At 45.2% G+C, this 22,198-nt stretch overlaps 1 protein-coding gene across 9 annotated transcripts in view; it reads right to left on the reverse strand.

Annotated features, from left to right (window-relative positions):
• LOC143498992 (NLR family CARD domain-containing protein 3-like) overlaps window positions 1–22,198 on the reverse strand; it is a 52,990-nt gene that overhangs the window by 16,597 nt on the left and 14,195 nt on the right. For all 9 annotated transcript variants that reach the window (XM_076993925.1, XM_076993923.1, XM_076993922.1 and 6 more), the window contains 2 exons: window positions 20,309–22,097; window positions 19,262–19,435 (listed from right to left, as the gene is read on the reverse strand). In XM_076993925.1, the coding sequence (XP_076850040.1) occupies window positions 19,262–19,435; window positions 20,309–22,097 (1,963 nt within the window). The remainder of the gene's footprint in view (window positions 1–19,261; window positions 19,436–20,308; window positions 22,098–22,198) is intronic.

The raw sequence follows: 22,198 nt of genomic DNA on the forward strand, positions 1-22,198 counted from the left end.
TTTGCACTTCACTGCACACACAAACACACACACACACACACACACACACACACACACACACACACACACATCAACATTTTTCTCAACTAGGTATTCAACAAGTGTATCAACCACTTTGCAAACATTAATCTGTTTCTTTGTTGAAAGTTTTACTACACAAATGTCTATTATATACACACACAGACAAAGCACATGATCGATTTTTACAGCATTGTTGCTCTTAGGCATGAGAACCAACAGTTTACTAATAGACACTGTCACGTGCGGCTACGCCCCCTCTCGTAGCTGTCACTCTGGGTTCCCTCATGTCCGTGTTCCCTGCCTGTTTGTCCCGCCCTGCTCGTTTGTCTTCGTGTTTCCTTGTTTGTTGCCACGCCCCTGTGTCATTGTCATCACCTGTCCCTAGTTTAGTCCTGTGTTAAAAGCCCCTGAGATACCTGACCGTTGATTGTTCCTGCCTTTTTGATCCAGAGTCTGTACTCGTGTCCCCTGTCTTGGTAATGCCTGTTTTTGCATGTTATTCGGACTGCCCTCCCGTTATCGACCCGGACTGGTTATCTGACGACGAGTATGGAATGTCCTGCAATAAATCTCGCTCCTCTCAGCGGTTGTGTCCGTCTCCTCGCTCCGTGGCGCAAGCCACGTTACAGAATACTCGACCATACAAGGACACAGCGAGAGAGCGAGACTCTGGTAAGTTCAATCGCTGTAATGAGATGTTGGCTGGTTTAATTCGGTTCGACTCTCCGGTATTACAGCGTGAACGAACCAGAGACAGGAATTCCCCTTGCGCTGTGGGTACAGGGGAGTCTCGTCGCTGTAAAAACAAGGCGAAATCGCTTTCGGTTTCTAGCTTTGGCGACGAGCTCCCTGATAAGCGCTACGTGTCTGCCCGACTCGACACACGCTACAGGGAGGAGCAACCTGTAGCGCGAGATTCGGGTAGACGGAATGAATGTGCAGACAAGCGTTGGCTTGGCTCTCGGTTGGCTTCCAAAAGCCATTGTGAACTCCCGATACCTCCGACGAGGCGGAGTCACAATGAAAGCCACCGAGAAGCAGTTGTGTCTGTATGTTCTTCCAGGCGCAGACCAGACCGGGGAAGGAGGAAGACCACGCCCCCGGTTCAGAGCCCCGCTGCCACAACGCATGAGGTCGTCGCCTACCCTGAGGAGCTCCTCCCTCCTCTGATCCTGCCAGCTTCTCCCCTTAAAACGGCAAAGAATTTTTTGGGGGGGAGTAGTGGACACTCACGGCAGGAGTGGCCGACTCCGCCCCCCGAGGACGTCAGCCCGGTGGTTCCGCCCCCCGAGGACGTCAGCCCGGTGGTTCCGCCCCCCGAGGACGTCAGCCCGGTGGTTCCGCCCCCCGAGGACGTCAGCCCGGTGGTTCCGCCCCCCCGAGGACGTCAGTATGGCGGACACAGCCCCCGAGGACGTCACTATGGCGGTCACGCCCCCCGAGGGCGTCTCACCCACGCCGGTTCCTGTCTCCGCGACCCAGGAGGGGTCGTCCACGCCGGTTCCTGTCTCCGCGACCCAGGAGGGGTCGTCCACGCCGGTTCCTGTCTCCGCGACCCAGGAGGGGTCGTCCACGCCGGTTCCTGTTCCCGCTGCCTGTCTGCCGGCTCCTGTTCCCGCTGCCTGTCTGCCGGCTCCTGTTCCCGCTGCCTGTCTGCCGGCTCCTGTTCCCGCTGCCTGTCTGCCGGCTCCTGTTCCCGCTGCCTGTCTGCCGGCTCCTGTTCCCGCTGCCCGCCTGCGGGCCCCGCCTGTCCCCGCTGCCCGCCAGCGGGCCCCGCCTGTCCCCGCTGCCCGCCAGCGGACCCCGCCTGTTGCCCCTGAGACTGTGCTGCCCCCTGTTGGGCATGGACTTTGTGTTCCCCCTGCTCCGTCATGTGCCTCCTATGTTCCGTTGCCTGTGTTCCCCTTGCTCCCTGGTCCCATCCCTGGTTTTGTTTTGGTCCCTGTCCCCGTGGTTGTGTCTGTCAGGGTCTGTGTTCCTGTTCCTGTGTCTGGTTCTTGTGGTATCGTCTCTGTCCCGGTCCCCATGTCGGTTCCCCAAGTCCTGACCCACTTTGTTCCTGTGCCGGTCTCAGTCGTCCACGCCGTGTTTGCCTCTGTCTTTGTCTCTGCCCTGTCCCCTGGCCCCACTCCTGTGTCTGTTCCCAGTCCTGTCCCGTCCGGCCCTGCTCCCGTGCCTCGCCCGGTCCCTGCCTGTGTTGCCATGCCCCAGCCCAGCTCCTGGCCAGTCTCTGTTTCCCCTGTCTCTGTCCTGCCTCAGGCTCCTTGTCCTGCCTTGCCCGGTCTTGTCTGTCCCGTAGCGTCCTGTCCTGTGTCCCCTGTCCCTCGCCGTGTACCGTGGTTCCCCGTCCTGTCCGAGTCTGGTTCCTGTCTTGTCTGCCCTTGCGTGCCCCGGAGTGGCACGCTTTGAGGGGGGGTTCTGTCACGTGCGGCTACGCCCCCTCTCGTAGCTGTCACTCTGGGTTCCCTCATGTCCGTGTTCCCTGCCTGTTTGTCCCGCCCTGCTCGTTTGTCTTCGTGTTTCCTTGTTTGTTGCCACGCCCCTGTGTCATTGTCATCACCTGTCCCTAGTTTAGTTCTGTGTATAAAAGCCCCTGAGTCTCCCTTGTTCCTTGTCGAGTATTCTGATTCTTCGTTTCATTGTGTCTGTGTTGATCACTATACCTGACCGTTGATTGTTCCTGCCTTTTTGATCCAGAGTCTGTACTCGTGTCCCCTGTCTTGGTAATGCCTGTTTTTGCATGTTATTCGGACTGCCCTCCCGTTATCGACCCGGACTGGTTATCTGACGACGAGTATGGAATATCCTGCAATAAATCTCGCTCCTCTCAACGGTTGTGTCCGTCTCCTCGCTCCGTGGCGCAAGCCACGTTACAGACACATGGGGTGTTTCGTTAGAATCTACACACAACTGGGCCAAATGATGCCAATCATACTTTGTTGTTTTGACAACATTCATTTGATTCTTGAAATTTTGTAAACGTTTAACATCATCAGCGTTCATGTTATTAAAAAGTGTAAAATCATCCACACTATCGCCAATACAATTATACAACAAATGTGTCAATTCGTAGTACACACGATGTTTCATCACACGTTCTGACAAACACCTTTTTGAGTGATTTATGACCCTTGAGTGACATGTTTGATTGACAGGTCACCCCCACAACAGGGGCAAGTCTGGGCATATCCTACCCATCTCCACCCAACCACCCCCTTGATTTATGACATCTTTGAGTGACATGTTTGATTGACAGGTCACCCCCACAAGGGGAGGTCTGGGGGTACGCCCCTGCCACACCACACCTGTTGGTGCATGACGCCTTGACGTCTATGTCACACAGTTTAGTCAATCAGACACGAGACATTTAAATATGTAGATGTAGTATATAGTATTTAAACCGACACTGCAGTTTATGTGGCTACAGCATTTTAAAATGTCTGCTGTGTGTGGATCAGGCTCTTTTTAGAGATTCAACAGTTACGCCAAGATTTAGTTCTAGTGGTGAAACCAATTTGTTTTTAGCGCCAAGGAAGAGACGGTATACCAAAGCATTTGGTCAAATACCTCGCGACCACTTTAGGGATGTTAAAATTAATCTGTTTGATTCTCTGGCTTATGACGTTTGTGGGGTGGTCAAAGAGGATCACAGCCTACCCGAAAGTGCGTTAAAAGAAACACAACTCCACATCGTGGGCACACAACATCAAGACAAGGCCAACATGCAGGCCAACGTGTTTGAGGATTTTCATCCAGCAGACCAGCCGGATGCCTGTGAGCGTGTGTGGTATAGAAACTACAGAGGTCCGTGCTTTGAATATACAGAGATCGGCACCGGTCGTAGGTTTGTGGACTACAGCTATGATGAATCAGCTATGGACAACACGGGACCGGACAATAGTATGTTGGCTCTTGGATATGTGAATATGGCCTCCCCATCGGATGAGCAAGTCGATGTTCCAGAAGACACAATCACACATGAGCAGCCCGATGATGTGGACAGCCGAGTGTGTACTACGGCGTTGAAACTGATAAAGTCTGCCGTTGTTGCAATCCTACAACACATCATAGATCACAAGTTGAAGGAGATGTGTCTCGGTTGTGAGGTGAATCACCCCAGCCAGCGTCGACACACGTGTCTCTTTGAGCCGGATATCTTCTTTTTTGAAAAATACTATAAAGATATAACACAGTCACTGTTCATACCCGAGTTAAGAGAAGCCATAGCGGGTCTTCTAAAGTGTTTTGGAATACAGCTGGCTCTTCAAAAAGTGCAAGGATGTGCTGAAACCGTTGTCTGTGAATTGCGGAGCGAGCCGTACATTGTGGAAAAGCTGCAGGAGCTAAGGAAAAGTCTGGTTGATCAAACATCCGAACAATTCGTCTCTGACGCCGTTGACCATTGGGAAGGCGGTTCAAAGACTCGTAGTGCTGTTTAAGTCGAAAATGGGTCTGGCTTGTGTACGACAGAGTTTGTCAGAACGTGTGATGAAACATCGTGTGTACTACGAATTGACACATTTGTTGTATAATTGTATTGGCGATAGTGTGGATGATTTTACACTTTTTAATAACATGAACGCTGATGATGTTAAACGTTTACAAAATTTCAAGAATCAAATGAATGTTGTCAAAACAACAAAGTATGATTGGCATCATTTGGCCCAGTTGTGTGTAGATTCTAACGAAACACCCCATGTTTCTATTAGTAAACTGTTGGTTCTCATGCCTAAGAGCAACAATGCTGTAAAAATCGATCATTTGCTTTGTCTGTGTGTGTATATAATAGACATTTGTGTAGTAAAACTTTCAACAAAGAAACAGATTAATGTTTGCAAAGTGGTTGATACACTTGTTGAATACCTAGTTGAGAAAAATGTTGATGTGTGTGTGTGTGTGTGTGTGTGTGTGTGTGTGTGTGTGTGTGTGTGTGTGTGTGTGTGTGTGTGTGTGTGTGTGTGTGTTTGTGTGTGCAGTGAAGTGCAAAATAGTTACACCATAGAACCATGGCAGCAAAAAGCTGGTTGATTCTGGACAAGAAAAATACCCCACAGTTATAAAATAATTATAAATTCTATCACTCCCACATTTCATTAAGCCACACGAGTCTTGTATATTGTTTAACTAATACATATTGTGTTTTCCATACTGGAAGCAAAAAGTGTTACAAACATACCCGGTCTCCCCTAATTGTGCAGATTTTATAGAGAAACAGGAGGTTTAGACAGAGGTCTTCAGCCGGGCAAGTGAAGTGCAAAGTAGCCTATATATAAACTTCATTAAACTGCACAAGTCATATGGAAAATGTAGTACAAAACATTACATTACTTCAAAACCTTTTAAACAGTATGGATATGAGTTTAGACCTAAAGTGTAATAGATAACCGCAGTTCAAAGGCAACTGTGAGGTAAGGACAGGTAAAATATCCAAAATATCTTGAAAAAAGTTCTGCAGATATTTAATATTATATGTACATAACTATATTCTTCCAAAACAATGTACCGGACGTGCAAGTGTTCAAAGAACAAGCTCTCACAGGTTGTCATCAACTAGCGTGACGTTTTCCCCCATAGAAGCACAACACGTTTAACCCCTCGGACATTGCGCATATTTGGGGTTCAGTACTACACTTCAGACTGTATACTTCTTTTTCAGTTCAGTTTTCAGTTCAGTTGTTATCTGGAATATTTACACATTTATTGCACAGTAGGAATGAATTTGTGCAGTGTAATATATAATGATTGGAAGATCATCTGAAGCTTTTCATCACTTTGACAAAGAACATAGTTTTAAAAGCATACCCCGGCATTTGGAGGAATTCAAGCTCGGTTCATGGGGCATATATGGAATATAAACTCATAAACTCCAGCTCATTTAATTTATTATTTACTATACTGTTTGTATATACTGTAGAAAAATGTAAATATTGACTTCTTAAGTCGCTTCATTTTAGTGAAGATTGCAGAGGGATATTCTCAGGTGTAAAATGCAAATGTGGGCCATGTTTTGGCATTCCTTATGTAGAGAATTAAACAGCATCACACAGCATTCATTTAGTTCAAAATTCAGGATACATCCATCCACCCATTCTCATCCTCTTATCTGGGGCCCTGGTCGCGGGGGCAGTACCCTGAGCAAAGAGACCCAGGTTTCCCTTTCCCCAGCCACCTCTTCTAGCTCTTCTGGGGGGGGGGGGGGGGGGGGGGGTCGAGGTGTTCCCAGGACATCTGAGAGATATAATCTCTCCCACGTGACCTGGGTCTCCTCCCTGTTGGACGTGCCCGGAGCGCATTATTTTAACTCTCCTGTTACGACCGGGAACATGATTATTAGAGGTGCTTATGGCGAGACACGGCAGGCAAATACATAGTTTTATCATGCGCCGGTCAATTTTGAGGTTTTAGGCTATTTTGATTCCGTAACATGTCTTATTTCAAGCTGATGGAAAGAAAATGTGCAAAATAAACATTAAAGTGTTTATTTATCTACACTTTATCTGGATGCGCCTGTAGATTTTCACGAAAGTTAGCGTTCTCACTGAGCATGAACCGCCATCTACCTGTCATCATCATGGGTATCGTTGTAAAACTCTCTCTCTCCTACACGAGTACATCTGCTCCAAATATGATCATTTCCTTTCTAACAGCAACAGATCGTGAAAGAATAAAAGGGTGATTTAAACGCAAGCTTGACATCTCGTTGGCCGGTGTCGATTTCTGAGAATGTGAAACCTGAGAGCGTCACGTGGTCACATGCGGTCACACTTTCTGGTTTAGCATTTCGGTATCTTTATAATATAAAAACGCCGAAAGTATTGCTTTTAACAGCTTCTCAGAAAAGACAACAATTGTCACTTGCGAGAAGAAGCAAGGTGAAACTTGCAAAAATCAATTAGATAATGAAATGCTTACACGCATTTAGACTTTAGATAGCAGGTCGGACCAAATGCGCCGCACAGCAAAGCGAGTTTGAACTAATTAGTGGATTAATTTGTCCTAATTGTGTAGGCACAGGGCTTAAAATTAATATCAGACCACGGATTTTGCAGCAGTTTGTTTTAAGAGTGCAGTCTGTGTGAAAGAGATGGGTACCGCAAACCTGTATATACATATACGCGTCTTGGGACATGCAGGTTTACAAAAATAATACAGGTATGAGACAGGGTTGAGATAGAGACAGTTTTATATAATGACATTTAAATAATGTCAGTTTTACCCTACAGATTTTTTCTTTAGTGGTAGAATGGGCAAAATATTAATAAAAGTGAATGAATACAATGTTTTGTGACTAAAGGTTTTAAACTCATACCTATGTTATGTAAAAGTAAAAAATAAATACACCAATTAAACGTGAGGAGATGAACAGGTAGTGATATCCTATACATTTAATCGTGTTGGTAAATGCAGGGTTGAGGCAGCAACAGGTATGGCCATTTCTACCTTTAGTGAAGGTGCCTCTGCTATGATGACTGATATGGAGAGATTGTGGCTGCAGAGCCCAGTCTTACTGTCAATATAATGAAGCTGATATGATCAGAGCACAGTCTTACTGTCAATGTAATGAACCTGATATACTCAGAATATCAAAAGCAGAGGTTGTCGCATCTGACACGTCTGCCAGTGTGAAACACAAGTGCAAACCTGAGCACAGCTAAAAAGCTGAAAAGACATCATGAGGAAATGTGTGAGGGACATACATATGGAGCAGGGATGGATGACTAGGTTGTAAACAGGACTGGGGAACTATTGTGCAGGACAGACATACAACAATCTAAGGTAAAAGTTCTACAGGTTGCAGTGTGTGCGCTGTGATTGCGTTTTATTGAAGTTAAACTTAGTCATTACATTGCTCTGTTTTGCTGTTGTTTGTCCTTTTATTGTTGGGGATGCTCTAATGATATGATTAGATTGAGAGTAAGTAAACAGTTTTTTTCTGATTTATAAAGTAATAAAGAGATATTCAGAATCTCAAAACAAGAATTTTGAACCTGACTTTATGCATTGTTTAGATTTCTGTTTTTGAAACTGTGGAGGCTACCCTGTAAGCCTCGGCTTGGACTGAAGGTGTTCTCAAACTCAAAGCCATAAAAGAAAGGTGAAGTTCCAGCCAAAAATATCCTTCGAGGTTGTTCCTTCTTTATTGCAACAAAAAAATATGGTTAATACAAAAACTAGTTCACCTTAGTGCTGTTGAGTGCATTAAAAATGTGCTGTCTTGGCTGGTTCCCCATGGCTACGGTAAGAACCGTGTGTTCCCCAGTCCAAACCGTCCTAATTACTCATCACAGGCACCTGCCTTTATACCTGTGACCTAAAGTGCTCCCCCAAGTGAGTAAATCAAAAATTACACTAAAAACCTACCTATACGTGCAGATAAGAAATGGCTCCTACACCCCGGCCCCTAATTGTGAGAGAATATCAAACCACAATTACCCATTTAAACTAAGGAGCCATTTGTGCAGAGCTAAACTAAATTAGTTCCTAAAACTAAGTATCTTCTCAAGCATCCAGGTCTACCCATCATCTCAACCATCTATATCATCATCTTGGGTCTTGGAACTTGGGACTTCGGCTTCCATCAAGAGGCATATCTTTGTAACTGGCCTTTCCAGTTGCCCCGTTTTTGTTCTCAACTGGACTGAACGCACATGGCCTCTCTTGTCTGGATACGTCTGTGTGACTCGTGCCATCTGCCAGGACCCTCTTGGAGCCAACGGCTCCATCACAACCACGATGTCGCCAACGGCAAAGCTTCTCCTTGGCCTCATCCACTTATGTCTCTCCTGGAGCAGCGGTAAGTACTCCCTCACCCAGCGTTTCCAGAAAAGGTCAGAGAGAAATTGCACCTGTCGCCATCTTCTCTTCAGATACAAGTCATCCCTTTGGAACAACCCCGGGGGTAGGAGTGGCTTTGTCTTCAGGAGGAGAAGGTGGTTAGGGGTGAGAGCTTCCAAGTCATTGACATCTTCTGAGGCCTTCGTGATTGGTCGACTATTCAAGATTGCTTCAATCTCACAAAGAACTGTGTGGAAGCCTTCATCGTCCAGGGTTTGAAGTCTGAGTGTGGAGGCTAGGACACGCTTCACAAGCCGGATCAAACGCTCCCAAACGCCGCCATGGTGAGCGCCTGCTGGAGGGTTAAAAGACCACGTTAGCCCATTTTGTAAAAGATCATGCTGGATCTTGCTGTGGTCCAACTTTGAAACGGCCTCCCTTAACTCCCGCTCAGCTCCAATAAAGTTTGTGCCATTATCAGAAATTAAATGAGATATTTGACCTCTTCGACACATGAACCGCCTAATGGCGTTGATACATGAATCAGTGTCAAGAGCATAGGCTACCTCAGGGTGGACTGCTCTACTTGCCAGACATGTAATCAAAACACCATAGCGCTTCACTCTTCCTCGGCCTTTCTTCACTTCCACTGGGCCGAAATAATCCACACCTACATTGGTAAAAGCGGGCAGGTCTGACACAACTCGTTCCTCTGGGAGGTCAGCCATCTTCTGCTGCCCCATGTTTCCCTGGATGCGCCGGCATTCTGTACATTCTAAAATGACCTTCCTGCAAGCAGAGTTTGCATGAGTTATCCAATATTTCTTTCTGAGAAAGGACAACATGTGATTACGACCTGCATGGCCAAGACATTGGTGTACATGTTTCAAGATGAGTTTAGATACATTTTGATCTTTAGCCAGAATAACAGGGTGCTTCTCCTCTTCGGGCATTGCCGCCCTACTGAGCCTACCTCCAACTCTCAGCATTCCATCTTGCAACCTTGGGTCGAGCTTATAGAGATCGCTGCTGCGTTTTACAGACCTTCCTTCTTGCAGTGCAGCAATTTCCTCTGGAAATTTCTCTTGCTGATAGAAGCGAATAATGGCTTCTTCTGCCCTCTGCAGATCGGCTGTTGTTAATGATTCGCCAGTGACCTTTATTCTTTCTTTCTGGAGCTCAGGTTTAAGGGACTTTCTCTTTTGTGACGATGTTAAAAGCATACCTCTGAATTTAAGAATCCAAGCAGCAGATCTCTTTAATCTTTTAAAATCAGAAAAGTAGTTTAAAAACATTTGTGTTGCATTCAGTGGTGCCTGTACTACGAGGGCACTCACCAGTGATTCCCTTTTCACTTCAGGGTCTTCCAAAAAGACCATAGGCTGATCTGAAATGGTAACCGGCCACTCCTCTTCCCCTTTCAAGAGAAATGGAGGTCCCTTCAGCCACCTCTCACAGGCCAGGAACTCTTCAGCACTCAGCCCTCTGGATGCCTCATCTGCCGGGTTCAACTTTGTGCCAACGTATCTCCACTGTGCAACACTGGTCAATTCTCTAATAACTGCCACCCTATTGGCTACAAATGTATGAAATCTTCTGGTCTCATTGGCAATATACTTTAAAACAGTGGTGCTATCTGTCCAGAACACTGATGGCTGCAAGTCAAGCTGAAATTCTCTTCTCAGCATCTTGTCAAGGCGGACAGCTAGGACAGCAGCAGTCAATTCAAGACGGGGAATGGTTGTTTGCTTTAAAGGGGCTACTCTGGCCTTTCCTAAGATGAAAGCAAGACTCACTTGGTTCTCCTTGTTCTCCATTCTGAGGTAAGTGACGGTCCCATAACCATACTCACTGGCGTCTGAGAAGTGGTGTAGCTGCATAAAGGTAGGTTCCCCAAAGTTGTTGGGCTTCATGCAGCGATTCACTTTGAACTCAGCCACATAATGCAGATTTTTAAGCCAGTTGGACCACTGCTTAGAGAAGACCTGGGGTATATGGACATCCCAGCCGATGTTCAACCTGCACATCTCCTGCAGCATTCTCTTCACTGGCAATGTAAGTGGCGCAAGAAACCCTAAGGGGTCAAACATAGAGGACACAACAGACAATATGCCACGTCGTGTGGGAGGGCGCTCTTCCAAGGCTAACCTGAAAGTCAGGACATCAGCATCAATACACCAATGCAGGCCAAGAGCAGTCTCAACAGCATTTGCCTTTTGATCTAGATCAAGTCCCCTAGTGGTCTTTGATCTCTGGGCATCTGGAATACTGGCTAAGACTTCACTGCTGTTGCTTGTCCACTTCGACAAGTGGAACCCCCCTTTAGCACATGCTGCGGTCAGCTCACTCACCATCTTCCTAGCCTTTGCCTCTGAAGACACGGAAGTCAAACAATCATCCATATAAAAGTTATGCAATATTGTATTTAGAATGCATGGTTCAAAGTGATCTTTGTAATCTTGTACAATTCTTCTCAATGCGTAATTTGCACAACTAGGTGAAGACACTGCTCCAAAAAGGTGCACCTTCATTCTGTACTGCATAGGCGCAAGTGTGAAGTCACCATCAGGAAACCACAAAAAACGTAAAAAATCTGTGTACTCTGGAGACACTCTCACCTGATGGAACATAGCTTGGACGTCTGCCATCAGCGCTACACATTCCTTTCTGAATCTGGTGAGTACACCAAGCAAAGTACTGGTGAGCAAGGGACCTTGCAGGAGCTGGGAATTGAGTGAGATTCCTTGATAGACAGAGGCACAGTCAAAAACCACCCTAAGAGTTTTCTTCCTAGGATGGTATACCCCATGGTGGGGTAAAAACCAAAGCCTGCCATCAGACCTATTCAGCTGTTGACATGGCACAGGCTCAGCATAACCACTCGCAATGACTTCAGACATGAACTCAGTGTACTCTTGATGGAATTCTTTGTTCCTTTTGAACTTTCTTTGGAGACTAAAGAGACGCTGCTCTGCGACACAACGATTGTCTGGAAGCGTAACTTCGGCAACCTTGAAACGCAAGTCAAAGCAGTAGTGACCCTCATCCTGATGGATGGATGACTCAACAATTTGCATAAACCTATGATCTTCCCTGGACAAAGAGGAATCATCTGCTATAGCTTCATTGAAATCCTGATTGTATTGATCAATCAACAAATCTTGTAGCTTGGTAACTGAGATCCTATTGACAGTGACAGCCGGACAATCATACCTGCCCTCATCTTCCCTGCCTCTCAATGGACCACTCACGACCCACCCCAGTAGGGTCCTGATTGCATATGGCCCCTCCCCTTGGCTATTGATCACTTCCCAGGGTTCCATAAGCTTCTGTGCATTGGTACCTATAAGTAATTCGACATCTGCCTCCAAACTAGGAATATTAATGTACTTGAGATAAGCCCACTCTTCCAGATCTTCTTGACAAAGAATGTTTTTCCTGCTTACCGGCATGGCCTTTTGAGTAAACACTTCAGGCAAATCCAGAAATGTTTCTTCATTCAGGCCAGAAATCTGAAAGCCTTTAAGTGAATAGGTGCTAACTACTCTTTCTTGGCCTAGGGTGCGAAGCAGAATGTTAGTTTTAGCACCGGAGAGATTCAGCTTCCTCATGAGTGTCTCAGTGCAGAAAGAGGCTGAGCTCCCAGGGTCAAGGAAGGCATAGGTGTTGATGATGTGACTGCCAGACTTTGCCTTCACCCGTACCGGCACAATGGAAAGGACACATTCATCATTCCCGGCCCCTGTATGGGCACATGTCTGCAATGACACAAGAGCATTACTAACTGAAACATGTGGCGTTTTTGAATCAACATGTAAAATAGTCAGATGGCTCTTTGCACACACAGCACAAGTTAGAGGCTTATCGCATGCCTTACTCATATGACCTGGCATGAGGCAGCGAAAGCAGAGTCGATTTTCTTTTACAGCATCAAGTTTTTCTCTATGTGTCATTTGCTCAAGAGCAGAACATTTTAGCACTGAATGTTGGCCTTTACACACAAAGCATGCTCCATGGTCATACTTCTGTACAGGTGGACCCTTACGCTGATGTCGGGGTGCAAAGGAATTTGATGGTCGGGCAGCATCGACAGCAGCAACGGTAACATGCCCTCTTCCAGAAGGCCTGGCCTTGAACTTAAGGGAGGTGTGGTATGATGGTGTGCCCTGCAAATCTCCAAAGAGAGGGTCAGACATAATTTTCACCTGACGTTCAATAAAAGTCACAAAATCAGCAAACATGGCCCTTGTGCCACGCCTCTCCTGAAGGTCACATGCAACCGCCCTCCATCTCTCCCTCATCTTGTACGGCAACTTCATCATCATCAAGCGCAGGTTGGATGGCACGTTCATCTCCTCCAGATACTGCAGATCTTCCATTACATTACAGCAATCTCTTAGGAAGACAGACAAAGACTGCAAGGCGTTAACATCATCAGGTTTCACCGTAGGCCATTGCACAGCCCTGTCAATATAAGCTGCCGCAATCTTCATTTCATTACCAAAGTACTCCTTTAATAAATGTTTCGCTCTGGTGTAGCCTTGACCAGGTGCCATGTTAAAGCAGCTCCTAACGAGCTCTCTTGGCTGCCCTCTTGTGTACTGATCAAGGTAGTACAGACACTCTTCTTTGTCAGAAGTTTTCCTTTCGATTGCCTGTTCAAAAGCTCTGATAAAGGCGGCATACTTCAATGGGTGTCCATCAAACTCCGTAATAACTCTAGGTGGAAGAGAGGCTAGAGCTTGATTATGAACCAGCTGAGCCGTGATGTTATTCTGACGCTGCATGAGATCATACACTGTGGGTAGATGGTTATGAGGGAGCTGGTGGTTACCAAAAGACGCGGCATGGCTTGCCTGTGTCCGAGTAGATGGATTCATACGTGCAGATGGCGGTAGCTGATGCTGCACTGGGACTGGATTGTGGCTCCTGGGTCCACAGTTATCACTCAATACGGCCGGTCTACGTGATGGTATCTGCACTGTGGGTAAAGGGTTATTAAGCCCATATGAAATGCATTTCTCTTTAGGCCTCACCACCAGTGAAGCTACATTATCCTGGTGGAACACCTCAGGCTTAGGGTGCCAAACAGGAACATTAGATGACTGTAACTGTGCATGAAGATAGGCGTTCATAGCATTGGCTCCCTCCCCCTCATCATCATCATCATCATCATCACCACCATTTTCTAAGACATACAACTTGGCTGTATTAGCTTCCAACTTTGCCTCCATTTCCAACCGTTCCTTTTTTCTCCTCAGTCTTGCCCTCTCAATTTGCAGAACTTCTTCCTCAGCATCCAAATCATGCATCCTTTTTAAGACAGCAGCAGATTTTAACAGAGCAGCCCTTTCAGCCTTTGTTTTTATATGCACTGAAGAGATGCTGGAGGATTTGGAACATGCAGACAGCTGGCTTTTGTGTCTGGAACTTTTACTTGAAACGTTCGAAACGCTGTCCTCTGGCCTTACCTCTGGTGCTACGTTTTCACATTCCAATTCAGTCATAGGAACTGCATCCGCCAACCATCGACACACATCGTTTTCGAATTTTTCAATTTCCTTAGTTTTTTCTATTAACCAGTTTCGTTGTGTTTCGTATTCAGAGTCAGGCATTGGCATTTCTAACAGAGTATTCTGGATCTCTATAGCTTCCTTGCACAGAGCGGTAAATTCGCTCAAATTCCTCTTGACTTGGCTGATCGTGCGAGAAGTAACCTTTACCGAAAGCAGCTCATTTATCTTTGCTTTTATTTTGCCTGCTTGCTTAAGCTTTGATTTCCGATTCTTCTGTAGGTTCTCGCATGCCATTAAAAAACCCTTTGTAGTTAACATTCTCACACGTTTTTCTAATTCTTCAACTGGACTTTTTGGTGTGTCGGCGCGCTCCGATGTGGGAGCGGCGGCCGTAGCCTTGTCAGACTTATCTGTCATGTTGCGCAAAGCACACACCAAGCGCAAACCCACTAGGTAAGCCCTTAAAATTAATTGTTTGAAGGTGACGCTGACAACAGTTGAGATCTCTACAGCACAGCACTTTTACGCAACAGCACGGTGAATAAAAATAAAATTGGGCAATGCCACTACGCCTTTTATCTTTGCAAAGTCCACATCGAACAGTCTCAAAAAGATAGTGTCACCCACCAGTTTATGGGAAGCAGCTTCATCTTTCATAGACATAAGTTTACTCACTCGCAGCAGATCATCAACACCAGTAGGCACCGCAACAAGCAAGTAATCCAATTTCCTATGACGGTTACAAACTTCCAATTCATGCGGGCGTAGTTCTTAGCAGATCCTCAACCTTTGATGTACGTCCATTTAATGAGCCACAAAGGTTCTTACGTTGTGGAGGCTACCCTGTAAGCCTCGGCTTGGACTGAAGGTGTTCTCAAACTCAAAGCCATAAAAGAAAGGTGAAGTTCCAGCCAAAAATATCCTTCGAGGTTGTTCCTTCTTTATTGCAACAAAAAAATATGGTTAATACAAAAACTAGTTCACCTTAGTGCTGTTGAGTGCATTAAAAATGTGCTGTCTTGGCTGGTTCCCCACGGCTACGGTAAGAACCGTGTGTTCCCCAGTCCAAACCGTCCTAATTACTCATCACAGGCACCTGCCTTTATACCTGTGACCTAAAGTGCTCCCCCAAGTGAGTAAATCAAAAATTACACTAAAAACCTACCTATACGTGCAGATAAGAAATGGCTCCTACAGAAATAAATGCAAATTAACATATATTTAATTAGATAACGTCTAAGTTGCATATTTAAACATAACATTTCAGAAAACTTGTAATTCTCTTAATGTCAATAATCAATGTGGTAAGTTTCATAGTGATTGCTAGATGACATTTTTACCCTATTCACCTGTAGTGTCTTACCTTAAACGAAGAGAATGTTTGGCCGCAATCATCTCAGTTACATATTGTTTGGTGAAAGGTGTGTTTGGAGGGTTTGGTTAATTTTGACTAGATATGCAAAACTCAATAGAAAAACAAGGAACGTGAGCTCATGTTCATGGTCAGGTTTCCTATGTAGAGTCACAGTAGAACGTGTGATTGATGATGGGCTACATATTAAGGGACCAAAAGATAAAGATTTAACAGCACAAAATAGCAACTATCCAGATCTCGATGTTCTTCACTGCTCGACGGTAAACAGCTCACTTTTAGAGGTTGTAATGAGGGTAGAATCTACTAACAAGGGCAATTACAGAGAATATCCGTGTACGATGATGTCTTAACCACTCCAGTCATCCTCTGTTTTCTGGGATGTCCAACTACATTCAGAGTTATTTACAACTGTAGGCTCTGCTATTACAGCCTCTGGCCTTAATGAAATCAAAGATGACGTTCCATCTGCTTACATTTTTGACTGGCGAGTAGATAAGACAACTGACATTTTCATGTCATGCACAACAGTCTGATAATTTGTTATGTAAATACCGCAGGCCCAAACTTAGTAATGATTTGTGGATGTTTTATATTTCAGAACGACAAAATGTCCAATCTGTCTTTGGTGTTTTAAAATAACAGATGCAGCACTTTGTGATGTAAAAAATGTGATGTACATTGTGACTACTGTCATGGCTCCCGCTAAAGGACTTTAAGATAAAGTTAAAGAAATTGCCCCAGAAGCAATTTTTGTGAACTGCTATGCACATTGATTAAACTTGGTGTTAAACTGGTGCACAATTCATGCCTCGGTCCCGTGTTTTTTTGCAACTTTCTATGGGTTTGTCACATTTATTGATAAACCCACATTTACTGTTAAAGGACGGCCTTTCATAAGTCTTCAGGAAGTTCCCTGAAACTCTGCTACACAGTGGAGCTTCACATAACGGATATTAAGCACTATGACCCAACATGTATCATAGGCTCCTGCAGACTTTAGAAAGGATATGTTTTAAAAGAGTCGGGTGATTCCTGAGGAGATATTCCAACATTTGATAAAAAGTTATGGCAGTTTCTTTGATATAGGGAGACTGAAATCTGAGTTCCATGTTTTCAGAAAAAAAAGTGAATAAAACAATGTATTAATCTTTTACATATATTTACATTGTTTTAAGATTGTCATTATAAACTTGATAGTTTAACAAGGTTCTCTACATTAAATTTCAAAAGAGGTAATTTTAATGTTTATACAGTGTGGTTTAACTCGGTTGAGAATGATTCTTCATTGATTCATCAGAGTTTGTTAATTGTTTGAAGTACGCTACTTTGAAGTAGGCATATTTGTGTGTGCGCTGTTCTGTGTGACTAGGGGAGTGTGTGACTAGGGGGCGCGTGTGTGTGTGTGTGTGTGTGTGTGTGTGTGTGTTTGTGTGTGTCGCAGGCAGTGGACGGAGGTTTCCCTACAGCGTGAGTCAAGGTCATGTGCGAGTGCATCGGTATGTGTGTGTGTGTGTGTGTGTGTGTGTGTGTGGGAAGACCTGAGTTAATTCATTGGAGAAAGGTGCCAAGGTCAACTCAGCGTGCCGAGGACCCTCAGAGTTACAGCTTTAAGTCAGTATGAGAGGTTGAGGCCTCTCTCAGGAAAAAAATGGTTTGTATGGATAATACCACCATAGACTGCATGGTGACTCCTCAAGGAAACGTTTCCCCTCTCTCTCTTTAAATGCTCGCGCGCTAAACACGCACCCCGGATTGGTCTGTTGAGATTGCCTCCTCATTGGTTCATCAGAGTTTTGTTAACTGTTTGAAGTTACTCAAAGTAAGCATATTTGTGTGCGCATGCGCGGTTCTGTGTGTGTGTGTGTGTGTGTGTGTGCTGTTCAGGGGAGTGGGTGTGTGTGACCAGGGGTGTGTGCGCTGTTCTGTTCAGGGGAGTGGGTGTGTGTGACTAGGGGTGTGTGTGCGCTGTTCAGGGGAGTGTGTGTGTGTGTGTGTGTGTGTGTGTGTGTGTCTGAGATCCTCCTGTTCTGTTCAGGGGAGTGGGTGTGTGTGTGTGTGTGTGTGTGTGTGTGTGTGTGTGTGTGTGTGTGTGTGTGTGTGTGTGTGTGTGTGTGTGTGTGTGTGTGTGTGTGTGTGAGACTACGGGTGTGTGTGTCTGAGATCCCTATCTTTTAGCGCTGGTCTGTGTGACTAGGGTTTGTGCACGTGTTTGTTTATGTGTGTGTGTGTGTGTGTGTGTGTGTGTGTCGCAGGTGTCTAGGGTTATACGGCTCTGGTGAGTCAACATCAAAGAAGATCAAAATAATGATTTAAATAACCTTATCAAGCAAAATTTCAAAGCACAACTTAATACTCTTTGGTCGTCTTGACGTGATTGATGTGATGATGATGTCATGAGTTGGGGTGGAGGGGCGGAGGGGGAGTGTGGGGGGAGGGGGGTAAGGGGCGGGGTCAACTAGAGGTCAAAGTCGTAAATCACTTTTTGGCATAAGCCCCCCTCTATTCTCTCTTATGTGCACAAGCACTGAAAAGGTGGATTTTTCATAACATGAGTTATGGTAGTATATCTGGCGTGCCTGCCGAACCAAAGGACCAAGTAGGCCTTGCCCAGAGGACCCTGGCATGGGAGGGGTGATGCCTCACCTCATGTGAGCCTCATGCTTAACTCGTGTCACAGAAGTATGATGAAATCATGTAGCAGAATAGTATAAAACTATGGTCTGTGAGAGGGAGCAGCTCTCTCTTGCAGACGCTCTTGAGTTTGGATTGATCCATCTTTCTATTTTTCTATCTTTTTTTATTTAACTTTGATACCATACCCAACTGGTGTTGACTGTTCATGCTCACCATTAAGGTTCAAATTTCCATGACACATGTCCTTTTAATATTGGGGTATTTGTCATAGGTTTAAATGAAATGAAAAGATATTGCCACAATTTATTTCACAGTAGTGTGGATGTGGACGTCAGGATTTGGAAGATTAATGAAACACTTGGGGCAGAGCTGTTTTACAGGCTTTGTGTTTCTGCAGGCTGTGTGTGTGTGTGTGTGTGTGTGTGTGTGTGTGTGTGTGCGTGTGTGTATGTGAAATTGTCTTGCTGTGCAGGGTGAGTGAAATAATATGGAAGCGATCACGCCAAGTCTCAGGGAAAAAGGACGGTTTAATGAAGAAAGTGCGCAAACCAAGAACCCGATACGTAGATCCAAATGAAGGATATAATGACCAGCAGTCAACTGGTACAAAGACAAGACATATATAGACAGACAAACGACCCTCAGGTGAGACGGATCGCGGGCTCCGCCCACCTGAGGGACGTACACAACGGCCACAACAACAGGACAGCTGCCGCTGTATACGTAGGCGACCAGTAGGGGGCCCTCCGTACCGTGACACTTGCATTGCCATGTGTGGTAGTATTATTTTATACTGTACTCAAAGGAAATGTATTATTTTAAAAGGAAATTGACTTTTTAAAGGACATAAATCTTTATCTTATCTTAATATTCATTAAAACTCTGTAGTGTCACCACACTTTACTGTTTCCATTCCAGATTAAACTGAAAGAAAACTCACCTGAGAATCTCCAGTTTACAGTTTGAACTCTTCAGTCCAGCACAGAGTTGCTCCACTCCTGAATCTTGTAGATCATTATTATTCATTTCCAGCTGTCTCAGTGAGGAGTTTTCTGTTTGTAGAACTGATGTGAGAGATTTGCAAGACTCCTCAGTGAGACCACAGCCAGACAGTCTGTAAAGCAGGGGTGCTCATTACGTCGATCGCGATCGACCGGTCGATCGCGAAGGAAGTGTCGGTCGATCGCGAAGGAATGTGCGTAGATCGCGTCACATAAAATAGTAGTAGATGAATCGCACATCTGCACTGACGGTTGTATTTTGATTGACATTCACGGTAGCCAATCTGCAATCCACTCAACAAATTACGTTCGCCACCCCCCCCCCCCCCCCCCCCGCTCAACAAATTACGTTCGCCCCCCCCGCTCAACAAATTACGTTCGCCGCCACCCCCGGTAGATCTTTCTGACTTGGTCACCTTATAAGTAGCTCGCAAGCTGAAAACTGTGGGCACCCCTGCTGTAAAGGAGTAAATACAGTACAAAATACAGATCAATCAGATGATGCTGGATTCCAGAATCTGGACTGCTGATTAAATTATCCTCTGTATCTTGGGAAATAGCTGTTTAGCACTAAAATTTATATAATGTAGTCAAATGTGTGTGCACAAGCACTGAAAAGTGGGTTAATGTCAATTTAATATTGGGGTGTTTGTCATGTGTAAATAAAATGTAAAGATATTACCACATTTTCTTTCAGAGTAGTGTGGATGTGGAAGTCTGGAGATGGAACATTTATAAAACTCTTGGGGCAGAGTTGTTTTACAGGTTGTGTTCTGCAGGCTCTATGTAGGCATGTGCGTGTGTGTGTGTGTGGGTGTGTGTGTTCAGCTGTGTGTGTCTCTCTAATGTTCTCTCTCTTTAATGTAGGGTCTCTCTACCGTTCTCTTTCTCTCATGGTCTCACTCTTCTTTTCATTTTCATATACCTTCTGAGTCAAGAACATCCAGTGTTACATCCACTGTTAATCTCTAAATGAAAATACTCACATGGATTTTCTGGATGCTTTGACCACTGGCAGCAGTCTCGGTAGACATTCCTCTGATGGGTGATATTTCCTCAGGTCAAACTCATCCAGCTCCTCTTCTGAGTTTAGCAACACAAACACCACAGCTGACCACTGAGCAGGAGAGAACCTGGCTCCACGCAGACGAGTGTCACCTCCTCTGCTCAGGTATGTTTGGACTTCCTGTACTAGAGAATGATCATTCAGTTCATTCAGACAGTGGAACAGATTGATGGATTTCTCTGGAGAGGGATTCTCCCTGATCTTCTCCTTGATGTACTTGACTGTTTCCTCATTGCTGTGAGAGCTGCTTCCTGTCTGTGTCAGTAGACCTCGTAAGAGAGTCTGATTGGACTCCAGTGAGAGACCCAGAAGGAAGCGGAGGAAAAGGTCCAGATGTCCATTCTGACTCTGTAAGGCCTTGTCCACTGCACTGTTGAGAAGAGAAGATATTGATTTTTTGAAAATACTGAAAAATCCAGGTTGTTGCTGTTCCAGCACATTCGTGTTGGTGGAGATGAAGGTAATAAACACATATAAAGCAGCCAGAAACTCCTGAACACTCAGATGTACAAAGCTGAACACCTTCCCCAGCTGTAGACCAAACTCCTCTCTGAAGATCTGAGTGCACATTCCTGAATACACTGACATTTCTCTGACATCAATGCCACTCTTTCTCAGTTCGTCCTCATAGAAGATCAGGTTGCCTTTTTTCAGCTGTTGGAAAGCCAGTTTTCCCAGTGCCAAAACATGTTTTCTAGTTTGGTGAGGGTAAGTGTCACTTTTCTGATCATACTTTTGGTCCTTGTGTTTGATGTTAAAGATCAGGAAGTGTGTGAACATCTGAGTCAGAGTCTTGGGGATCTCTCCACTCTCTGCTTCACCCAACATCCTCTCTAGAACAGTGGCTGCAATCCAACAGAAGACTGGAATGTGGCACATGATGTAGAGACTTCTTGATGACTTCATGTGTGAGATGATTGTATTGGCCAGACTCTGGTCTCTGATTCTCTTCCTGAAGTACTCCTCTTTCTGAGGGCCACTGAACCCTCGTACCTCTGTTACCTGGTCAACACACTCAGGAGGGATCTGATTGGTTGCTGCTGGTCGAGAGGTTATCCAGAGGAGAGCAGAGGGAAGCAGATTCCCCTTGATGAGGTTTGTCAGCAGCACATCCACTGAGGTCGAATCTCTTACATCCCACAAGCTGTCATTGTTCTGGAAATCTAGAGGAAGACGACACTCATCCAGACCATCAAAGATGAACAGGATTTTGTAGTATGTATAGTGAGTTGGTTTTAATTCATGTGTTTCTGGAAAAAAGCAATGAAGAAGCTGCACCAGACTGAGCTTTTTCTCCTTCATCAAATTTAGCTCCCTAAAAGGAAGTGGAAATATGAAGAGAACATCCTGATTTACATTTCCTTCAGACCAGTCCAGTATGAACTTCTGCACTGAGACTGTTTTACCAATTCCAGCCACTCCTTTAGTCAGCACAGTTCTGATGGCTTTGTCTTGTCCTGGTAAGGGTCTAAAGATGTCACTGCATTTGATGGGTGTCTCCTGTGTTGCTGGTCTCCTGGATGCTGTCTCAATCTGTCTCACCTCATGTTCATTATTGACCTCTCCACTCCCTCCCTCTGTGATGTAGAGCTCTGTGTAGATCTCATTCAGAAGTGCTGTGGTTCCATGCTGTGAGATTCCTTCATTAATATTCTGACATTTTTCCCTCAGTTTGGATTTGAGTTTTCTGTGGAAAGCAGGGGCCAGTTCTGATAAAGAGGAAGACAACAGCACACATGTTAATGTCTTTTGGGTCAATCATAACAGACACTTCTCAGGAAATACAAATAAATACATCATTATGAATAGA

This window comes from Brachyhypopomus gauderio, unplaced genomic scaffold, assembly GCF_052324685.1.
Source record: "Brachyhypopomus gauderio isolate BG-103 unplaced genomic scaffold, BGAUD_0.2 sc128, whole genome shotgun sequence".
Classification (NCBI taxonomy): Eukaryota; Metazoa; Chordata; class Actinopteri; order Gymnotiformes; family Hypopomidae; genus Brachyhypopomus; species Brachyhypopomus gauderio.